The following is a 10,000-nucleotide window of genomic DNA, read 5'->3' as shown; positions in this document are numbered from 1 at the left end:
TATGATTGACGTGTGTGTTGATATTCATCATATGTTGTGTGTCTGTCAGCCAAGACTATATTGATATATATGTATACATATTAAAAAAAAAAAATTTTAAACTAATAACCTATTTGCACAAACTGTATTTCATGATGACACTGCTGGTAGAAATACAGTAATTAAAATCCATAAATATGAAAAACATGGCTTGCGTCGATGAACTTGCTTTCCTAGTTAAATACCTTTTAACAAACACGGTAAAACAATTAGGGTGTATTAATAATTAGTCAATGCACTTTTGGGAAGGCATCCTATTTCGCGCGGTACAGTAGCGATTGCGCATGCGTACTTACTGCCCGGAAGCGAAGTGGCGCGAAGCAGAGTGTGGCGCGCTTTTTGAGGTGAGTCGTTTGTACCTGACAATTATATCAAGAAATATATAAGTTATGAAGTATACACAAAAAATGACATTTAGAAACGTCTAGGACGTTTTCTGGAGCGTCTGCTCATTTTCATCTTAATTGCTAAAGTGTTGAAAGCATAGTTAGCCAAACTTCAATTATTAACGAATATGTTTTATTAAAAATGTTTTTCGTCATATATTTGTGCTATTTCAACAATTCATTTAGGAGTCAGGTGAAACTAATTCATACTCTGAAAAATGATCTCTAGTAAAAGTTCTTTAAGGTACTCTGTAACGTTATTGTTTTGAAAAGATTTCCTAGTTATTAGTTAAATAAACGGAACAAAGTATGTGATTATGAAGCTGTTTGTTTTTATATTGGCATACACATTTCATCTCGATGATCACATTCAAATTTGATTTATTAACTATTAATGCATCACAGTAAATGGTCTGCATGATGAAACATTGAGCCCCAAGCCTCACTGCATGCAGCTCAGTGCATTTTATTATTTTCTTGGCACATGCAGAGAACATTACAGAAACCTTTTTTGTTTACAAGGTTTGTTTTTTAGCTGCAAAAACATTAAGTGGCCTGTCCACATCTCCAGAGCAGAAATATGGGAACACCTTCTCTGGAAAGCCACCGGTGTAGGTGCACAAACTTCTGTTTCTGAAAGGGTCGATGAATCTTAGCTCTCCTTTCTCACAGTCCAGCTGCAGTCTGATGACATTTGGCCTCTCGTTGATTTTAATATGGCTGACAGGTTTATTCCCTTTCTTGTATTCATTACCCACATACCGAAAACACCAAAAGCGACTTTTTGGATCCATTTTGTAAAGTACTTTGCGGTTCACCATTTCCCCCACCACTCCCAGCGTCCAGTTGTTGTTGTTTCTTACCTCCACGTCCCAGCAGTGCTCACCTGAGCTGAAGCCCTGCGAGGCCAGCACTCCCACATACAGTCTCTTTGGGTTATCGGACACGTGTAGTTTATTTTTTTTGTACTCGACACTGGTGCAGTCGTCTGACACCAAGAGTTTACTGGAGGCAGTGTCTGCATCCAGAGTCACAGGAGCTGAAACACAGATGAACGTAAACTACAGAGCTTTTCATCAGTCAGCCTTACTTTGGGTAAAAATGCCATTTTATTTTCAGTAAATGCAGGGGTCTGATTATATACATAAACACCACTAAATAAGACATTTTAAGTCCTTGTTAAGATCCAACACTGCGCTGTATATTAAAATCTTACATAGGTTTTGCTCTTGTAATAGCATTTCAGTTTTCGCTACTCGCTATGAAACTAAAGCCAAGGAAGCTGGCATGATCAACCAACCATTTATCAGTACTAGTGTACTATCTTCCTCTTTTATAAAATGTCTTATACTTACATGAACTGGATGGAAAGGAGCTGTAATTTTCAACGACAGCGCAAACGACAGCACAACACGCTTGCGAAAAGCATTTGGGTAAGCAAATGATGTACACAGCAGACGTTTTTACTTACACTTTTCCACAAGGTTCTGCATTCTAGCCCAGGTAGTGAAGATCATTGTCTGAAGGTGGTGGTGCTGGTATTCTTCTTCAGGGGTCTTGTTCGGTACAGATGGCCGTTTGAGTCTGTGTAGATAAACAGTAAGATATTTGTTGTTCGCTGGGTAAAACGGTTTTAACCAAATACTAAACAGGACTCACCTTTTTAATGTGCGACTGTAATTCTGAATGGGAAATATAAAAAAGCAGTTGGTGTTCAGTAATATACCCGAGCGAACATCACGAACACTGATTCTAACACACGTTTGTTTCTGATTGACTTTCGTCCAAGGTGTTGTGTGTATTGTTGAGTGTTTGGTCTGTACCTGTAGGAATGTGATGTTCTCAGCTTCCATGTCCTGCCAGACGGCTGCAATCCTCTCAGACAGATCTGAAATCTGTTTGGACAGCTCCTTCATTCTGGCCTTGAGTTTCCCATCTTGGCGGTCCTTTTCTTTGCGCAAGGATCTGATCTGTTTCTCCTCCTCATCTCTAAGAAACTGATGGAGCTTCTCAAATTCCTTCTTGATCTGGTTTTCATCCATACTGGTGTGTTCCTGAAATGGTGTAACCCTCCCTGTTAACTGATTACAACACTAATGCTGTTTTCAAATCATTCATTTTGTGTTCATTAAGTTCTGAACACACCGAAACACCATACCTTACTGAGCTCAACCTGTTTCACACAGCTCTCCTGGGCTTTCTTGAGTTTCTCAAGGGTCTCCTGGAGTCTGTCTATTTGTGTCTTGAGATCCCCCTAGAATCACATCATAAACTCTTAATATTGAGCTTAAAGAAGCCAGAAGTCAGTCTGATCAGATTCCAAACTCCTCATACCTTTAAATTCCCAGCAGCCTCGTCGACAGGAGAACACTTGTGATTTTCATGCTTCTTTGATGTGTAGCAGACCACGCAGATGGGCTGCTGGTCGTCGAGGCAGAAGAGTTTGAGAGCCTCTTTATGTTCTGGACAAACATCTCCGGATAAAACAGCTGTGAGTTTTCTCTTCTTGAAGGACTCACAGAGACCTCTGAACGCCAGGCTCTTGGTCGGCTCGTCTTGAGAGCATGTCTTGCGACAGACCGGACACTGCGGCGCGTCTTGAGTCTTCCAGAAAATCCTGAGACATTCCTCACACAAACTGTGGCTACATTTCAGAGTGACGGGATCGGTGAAGATATCACAGCAGATGAGACAGGTCAGATCCTCCTCCATAAAAGACAACGCCTCAGCCATGACTGAAGTGAAACCTGCTTTACCTTTCCCCACTACACTACACTTTCACTTCTTTAGCTTTCGTTTCACTAGAAGCTTCGGCTCCTCCCTACAGGATGTCACATTGCAAAGAATAACAGCCAGGAAATCACAGTGATGCTGCTTCTGCGCAGCGTACTGTAACGTCTTATTTAAATTAGCGAATACATTTTAGTATTAGAGCTTCCATTTTACATTTGGAAATTAGCAACTACTAGTTGGTTTGTAACTGACTTGTGTGCTTAATTTGATTGACTGTATAATTAGTTGGATGTACAGTCTCTTCATTTCAGAAGTTTTACAGTGCAGAGAGAACTAGGAAAACATCCTGAGGACGTGTAAATGATGAATTATTATTTTAATATGTGACCACAGAGTAGCAGGCAGAACCTGAGTTATATAAAATAGTCACTAGATGGCAGTTGTCACTAGTGTGTTTGTCAAGCCCAGTGTTTCCTCTAGGCTATAACGAACCCATGAGTGCCCTGTAGGCTTTGATTATTAGCAACATATGCTAGGGAGAATCAGTTTTGGGTCAGTTTTCTATGGAAGTTTGTTTCTGCAACAGGATGAAGAAAAAAAGGAACTGCAAACTGCTTTTCTTTTCTTTTTTTTTATTAGTTTTGCCTGTATTATCCCAATCATGACTGTTTTTCTCAGAATTATGAGTCATTATTTCAGCCATGGCTTTTTATCTCACAATTTTGAGTTTTTATCCCACAATATGTGCTTTTTTTCCTCAGAATATAAACTTAGAACTGCAAGAAAAAGTGAGGTACGTTGTGCCCGTGCCACAACAATGCGTTTCACTTGAAATTCAGTAATATCACATTTGTACACCAAACTCTATTGTGTTCTACATAGATCTGCCTTATCATTTTTACTGAAACACTGCATCATTAAATAATCACATACAGTGGCCTCAAAAAAGAATTTGGACACTTAAGCAATACTCAATTTATAGCTTTTTGTTTAAAATAAAAAAAGGACAAATGTTAACATTAAGCCGGTCAGTAGTGTTCAACATTCATCATGCGTAAAAAATAAATGTCCTGTTAGTTTTGGTTTAGTTTGTTTTCTGGGAAAAGACTCAGTGGTTTGTCCTTATCTTTGGTACAGAAATAAGGGAACACCTTTTCTGTAAATCCTCCTGTGTAGTTGCACAAAATTTTGTTCCTGAAAGGGTCGATGAATCTCAGTTCTCCTTCGCTAAAGTCCAGCTGCAGTCGGATGATATTCGGCCTCTCATTGCCATCAATATCGCTGACCTTTTTTGTTCCTTTCTTGTATATACCATCTACATTACGAAAACACCAGAAACTATTTTTTGGATCCATTTTGCAAAGTTTTTTGCGGTTCACTTTTTCTCCCATCACTCCCAGCGTCCAGTTGTTGTTATCACCCACTTCTACGTCCCAGCAGTGCAGACCTGAGCTGAAGCCCTGTGAGGCCAGCACTCCCCCATACAGCCTTTCTGGGTTATCAGACACGTCCAGTTTCATTTCCACGTACTGAACACTGGTGCAATCCTCTGACACCAGGAGTTTATTGGATGCTGTGTCTGGATCCAGAGTCACAGGAGATGAAACACAGATTACTGTAAAAGGCAGAGCCTTTCATTAGTATAGTAGTCACCATTGCACTATTATGCATGTGTTTGTGTTTCGGTCATTATTTGTCTTTCCTGCATGCTGTTCCACACAGTATATGTGGACGGTGACCAGTGGATTGGTCCAAAAAGCCAAAAAAACAAACTACCAAACAAAACTAAACTCCTCTTTTACGGTATTTAGGTCTGGCTATGTTGGAATTGGCATAATTATGCGAGTCCCATAGAAAAAAAGCTTTCACGTTACTGTAGAGCTCATAATTACAACAAGCTCTCACTCAACATAACCATGCACATAGCATTTCATGATGTTTTTGGTCCATTTTGGATGTTTTGGTTACTGTAAACTGTATGAACAAGAGCTGAATTGTGTTTTCCACTTGTGTTGCATGTAGAAAAAAAAACAGCACACATTTAGATGCTATTACTTACGTTGTTCAACAAGGTTCTGCATTCTGGCCCAGGTGGTAAAGATCACTGTCTGAGTGGGATAGCGCTCATATTCTTGTAGTAGAGGGGTTGTGTTTGGCACTGATGGGTGCTGGAACCTGTCACATAAATAATTAGATCTTTGCTGGTCACTGGGTAAAAAAGCTAATTAGGAAGGACTCACCTTTTTAATGTATTGCTGTAATTCTGAATGAGAAATAAAAAAGCAAGTAACATAATCAACACTGATGATCAGACACATCTGCATCAGACTACAGCTCTCTGATCCACTTTGCTCCCTGGCTTTATGCTTATCATTAAGTATTAGATCTCATCTGTACCTGGAGAAATGTGATATTTTCAGCTTCTATATCTTGCCAGATGGCTGCCATATTCTCAGACAGATCTGAAATCTGTTTGGACAGCTCCTTCATTACAGACTTGAGTTTCTCATCTTGCGGTTCCATTTCTCCACGAAAGGATCTGATGTGTTTCTCTTCCTCATCTCTAAGAAACCGATGGAGCTTCTCAAATTCCTTCTTAATTTGGTTTTCTGTCATGCTGGCATGTTCCTGAAAGGGTTTGAGAAGATTTAACCCTTAATCAGTGATCAAATTATTAGTGACAGCGTCTCATCACTTAGTGTACCTTATTGAGCCCAGTCTGTTTCACACAGCTCTCATGGGCTTTCTTGAGATCAGCGAGCGTTGCCTGATACCTGTCCATCTGCATCTTCAGATCCTCCTGGAAATTATATGATAGATTTTTAATAATGAACTTAAAGATGGCAGAGGTCAATTGCGAACTCCTCATACCTTTAAATTCCCAGCAGCCTCGTCCACAGGAGAACACTTGTGATTTTCATGCTTCTTTGATGTGTAGCAGACCACGCAGATGGGCTGCTGGTCGTCGAGGCAGAAGAGTTTGAGAGCCTCTTTATGTTCTGGACAAACATCTCCGGATAAAACAGCTGTGAGTTTTCTCTTCTTGAAGGACTCACAGAGACCTCTTAAAACCAGGCTCTTGGTCGGCTCGTCTTGAGAGCATGTCTTGCGACAGACCGGACACTGCGGCGCGTCTTGAGTCGTCCAGAAAATCCTGAGACATTCCTCACACAAACTGTGGCCACATTTCAGAGTGACGGGCTCGGTGAAGATATCACAGCAGATGAGACAGGTCAAGTCCTCTTCCAGGAAGGCCAAAGTGTCCATCATGACTGAAGTCAGTTCTCAGTAGAAACACTGACAGCGACTGTAAAGAAACAGGCGGTCTTTACATTTAAAACGCTGTTAACAGGACTTTGGACTACTTTTGGAGATATATTACGAAACCTGCTTTATCTTTCTCCCACAGTCCACCCTTTCATTTCAGTCCATTAACTTTCGTTTTACTAGAAGCTTTAGTAAACAGCTCCACCCTCCAGAATATGACATGACGTTAAAGAAACAGTTCACCCAAAAATAACAATTCTGTCATCATTTACTCACCCTCAAGTAGTTCCAAACCCCTTTGAATTTCACAAAGGAAGATATTTTGAAGAAAATTTATAATCAGGCTGTTTTGGGTCACCATTGACCCATTTTTTTTTCCTACTATGGAAGTCAATGTTGACCAATATTTTGAACAAACTTTCTTTAAAATATCTTCCTTTGTGTACAAAGAAATCCATACGGGTTTGGCACTATTTGAGAGTGAGTAAATGATGACGCGGTTTTCATTTCTGAGTGAACTATTCCTTTAAATATGACATTACATGACATTACAAAAACAAGCACATGGGACAGTTTCTCCTCTTCTGTCTTCCTTAAGCTGAGGTGTACATGACATTTTACATTAAGGCATTATAAGCTACAGCATTTTTTTTTTATTTGGTTAATTATACTGCACCACTATTTAGTAATGCATTACTGTCCAAATAGGGAAACATCCGAGGCCTGAGTAAATAATTATTAAATAATAATAGATTTTTTTTTTAGCTATTCCTTTCGTGAGAAAAGAGCAGAATTGAACCAAGTCACTAGATGGCAGTATGCATCCACGTAACCTGACCTCACCTCAGGACGTCGCAGGGCATTTCAAACCATTTCACATTTGATTTTTCTTTAAAAGAACCTCAATAATCCACAAGTGGTTTCCCAACAACCTCGCTGTATCGTGCTGGTGTGCAAAAAAAAGTTAACTGTTGCTAAATTCTCACTGCGTTCATGCATGTGTTTTTTCCTTTTATTTCATTAGCTTGTTTTTCTCCGGCATATGGTGTCTCCGAGTCCTGCAGCTAAACGAAGATCAGTTCATTGCATGGCACTTATTAATAACAGCGGGGTCCTGCGGCTGCTGTTTCTACCCTGTCATACGCTTTAAAATGGTAGTTCACTCAAAAATGAAAACGTACTCTCCTTCATATCCTTTCAAAGCACAGCCGGGATGTACTCTACGGTTCTTTGTAGTCATTTTTGCGTCTCGGGAGACTACAGTCTGTAATAATCAAAAATTCTTTTGTTTATTTTATTCCTGAGGAAAAACATCGTACAGGTTTGGAACGGCTGGGTAAATAGTAGCATCGTTTCCTTTATGATGCAAACTATTCCTTTAATAAACAGGGAAAACGAGAGTCGTAGAGTAATATATTGCACGAGCAGGAGCCTTCGACAGGCAGAAAGACGTATGGGAGGCAGGAGCTGTGATCTTTGAGGGGCCCAGGTGTTTGTTATGTGTGCTCATCTCCCGGGGCTCTCCTGTGCTGTCTGCGGCGCTCTGTTCATGTGGGACGCCACGCTGCATCAAATCCTCTACGATGCTGCTGCAATCTGTTTGTTCACCAATATCGTCGATGTCAGTTTTCCTCCTCTTTCACGCTGTCTCTCTTACATCAGAATCGGTAGAGCCTCTGTCCGAACTCCAGTCAGCCGAGCTCTGAGAGAGCTTTCAGTCAGAGGGAAACTGCTCTTAGTTCTCTAGGGTCCGTGGGAAAGCGTCTTTTTCCTTGATCCTTATTTGGACCGTAAACCAGTTATAAGTGTCAGTTCATCTAAATTTAAGTTATACATCTGAATGGTGGGAAATTTACGAAACGTCTTCATTGAATGTGATCTTTACTTAATATCCTAATGATTTTTGGCATAAAAGAAATGTCTTGTTGGGTATTATACCTGTGCTGCTTATGACTGCTTTTGTGCTCCAGGGTCACATTTGTTAAAGGAATAAATGCTTTCCTTGCTTAAATTTTTGCCTTGTTTTCAGCCAAAACGTGTGAGAATGTTTAAATGAACAAGGCATTTCTAGGCCTTTTCCAAACAAATCAAAATTAAGTGAGTTTTTTTCTTGGAACAATGCAAATAATCTGACAATGGGGTGAGCTAAACAACTGAAAACCTGATTGTTTTGCCCACCCCAGTAGCAGATTATTTAATTAGTTTTTTTCCACAAACAAGACAATAATTTTCGCTTGTCTAGAAGATCCCTGGGAAGCACTTTGGACAGGTAACACTTGTTAATTATTAACTACGGCTTTTCCCTCAGTAAAACCTTAATTTGCTGCTTATTAATAGTTAGTGCGGTAGTTGTTAAGTTTGGTATCGGGTCGGATTAGGGATGCAGAATGAGGAATAATATGTGATTTATTAGCACTAATAAATGGCTAATATTCTAGTAATATGCATGCTAATAAGCAACTAAAAGGTGTAACCATAAAATGAAGTGTTACCAATCATTGCTTTAAGAATGTTTAGATATTTTGGCTGAAAACAAGACTAAATTCTTTTATTGCAGTGTAATTAGTTCTTTAAAATAAGTCATTTTGGTTTCCACTAAGTGTGCTTTCAGGGAACAATTGAACGTTTTTGTGGAATGGAAAGATTCCACGGATATCAAAGACCCTTTATTTATTAGAGTGTTCTGTCATTGTTATACGTTCTGTTATTTGATTGCAAACCCATTAAGAGCTAAATAAAGATTATTTTCAGTTTTATTGCACGAGTTTAAAACGACGTGACGGTGAGTAAATAATGGCATTATTTCATAACGAACCGATCCTTTGACATAACCATATATCATTCTGGCGACGGAGCCCTTGCTGCCTGCACCAAGTAATATTCTGCGGCCCTTTGGAAGCCAAACAAAGCGCTTTATCCAAAATTTAATCTTTGATAGCATATGAATAATCTATCCCATAAATTAATTATACCATGTCAAAAGGCTTCTTTGCATGCCCTCCACGTCTGTAGAGGCGAACCTCGGTGTGTGCGTAATGGGTGCATCTCATTTCAGCTTTCACACATGAATTCAGACCATCTCAGAAATTGGATTAAATGCACAATTTCACCAGATGGACCGGAGCTGCTTACAAAGTGCCAGTCACCTTTTGAGCTGATGTCTCATGTCTGTGGTGAACAGTGGGATATATAGACAAACAGACCATCAACGCCAAGGGCAAAGACACAAAGTTTTCTTGAAAGGGCTCTTGATATGCAGGTGCATCTGTCCAGGTTGTTGTGGGTAATGGAATACTTCAAAACAGGGGCACGTTCATATCTAATTCTGGTCATGTCTCGCAGGAAAAGAAAAGCTCAGATGAAATCTCTTTAAAGGAATGGTTCTCCCATAAATGAAAATGCGCTCACCCTCAGGCCATCCCAGATGTAGATGAGTTTGTTTCTTCACCAGATTTGGGGAAATTCAGCCTTCCATCACCTTCTCGCTGAAGGATGCTCTGCGGCGAATGGGTGCCGTCAGAGCGAGAGCTGATAAAAACATCACAGTAATAATAATCCACACCAATCAAGCCCAT

General features: G+C 39.9%; 3 protein-coding genes across 4 annotated transcripts in view; 1 reads left to right on the top strand and 2 right to left on the bottom strand.

Annotated features, from left to right (window-relative positions):
• tulp3 (TUB like protein 3) overlaps nt 1-186 on the top strand; it is a 15,559-nt gene extending 15,373 nt beyond the window's left edge. For both annotated transcript variants that reach the window (XM_043230740.1, XM_043230741.1), the window contains one exon: nt 1-186. This exon is cut by the window's left edge and continues 1,406 nt beyond it. The gene's annotated coding sequence lies outside the window, so the exon portion shown is untranslated.
• Nucleotides 187-735: 549 nt separating this feature from the next.
• Nucleotides 736-3,229, bottom strand: LOC122333217 (zinc-binding protein A33-like). Its single transcript, XM_043230744.1, has 6 exons — nt 2,760-3,229; nt 2,584-2,679; nt 2,249-2,479; nt 2,085-2,107; nt 1,897-2,009; nt 736-1,464 (listed from the first exon to the last, which is right to left on the bottom strand). The coding sequence occupies exons 1-6, from the start codon at nt 3,156-3,158 to the stop codon at nt 941-943; spliced, it is 1,386 nt and encodes a 461-aa protein (XP_043086679.1). The 5' UTR covers nt 3,159-3,229; the 3' UTR covers nt 736-940.
• A 544-nt stretch (nt 3,230-3,773) lies between these two features.
• LOC122333216 (zinc-binding protein A33-like) lies at nt 3,774-6,607 on the bottom strand. The gene is made up of 6 exons (XM_043230743.1): nt 6,030-6,607; nt 5,863-5,958; nt 5,556-5,786; nt 5,399-5,421; nt 5,218-5,333; nt 3,774-4,773 (listed from the first exon to the last, which is right to left on the bottom strand). Exons 1-6 carry the CDS (start codon nt 6,426-6,428, stop codon nt 4,232-4,234), a joined length of 1,407 nt encoding a protein of 468 aa, XP_043086678.1. The 5' UTR covers nt 6,429-6,607; the 3' UTR covers nt 3,774-4,231.
• Between the last annotated feature and the right edge of the window lie 3,393 nt (nt 6,608-10,000).

The sequence above is a fragment of the Puntigrus tetrazona genome, unplaced genomic scaffold, assembly GCF_018831695.1.
Source record: "Puntigrus tetrazona isolate hp1 unplaced genomic scaffold, ASM1883169v1 S000000223, whole genome shotgun sequence".
NCBI classification, from domain to species: Eukaryota; Metazoa; Chordata; class Actinopteri; order Cypriniformes; family Cyprinidae; genus Puntigrus; species Puntigrus tetrazona.
This window is presented reverse-complemented; position numbering and strand designations above follow the sequence as displayed.

Excerpts from the sequence above, each read along its gene's own strand:
- LOC122333216 (XM_043230743.1), bottom strand. The coding sequence starts at position 6,428 with ATGATGGACACTTTGGCCTTCCTGGAAGAGGACTTGACCTGTCTCATC. Across the intron at positions 5,959-6,029 it reads AGGCTGCTGGGAATTTAAAG|GAGGATCTGAAGATGCAGAT; the intron begins GTATGAGGAGTT and ends TATAATTTCCAG. Across the intron at positions 5,334-5,398 it reads TACAGCAATACATTAAAAAG|GTTCCAGCACCCATCAGTGC; the intron begins GTGAGTCCTTCC and ends TTTATGTGACAG.
- LOC122333217 (XM_043230744.1), bottom strand. The coding sequence starts at position 3,158 with ATGGCTGAGGCGTTGTCTTTTATGGAGGAGGATCTGACCTGTCTCATC. Across the intron at positions 2,010-2,084 it reads TACAGTCGCACATTAAAAAG|ACTCAAACGGCCATCTGTAC; the intron begins GTGAGTCCTGTT and ends TTATCTACACAG. Across the intron at positions 1,465-1,896 it reads GCAGAACCTTGTGGAAAAGT|CTCCTGTGACTCTGGATGCA; the intron begins GTAAGTAAAAAC and ends TCTGTGTTTCAG.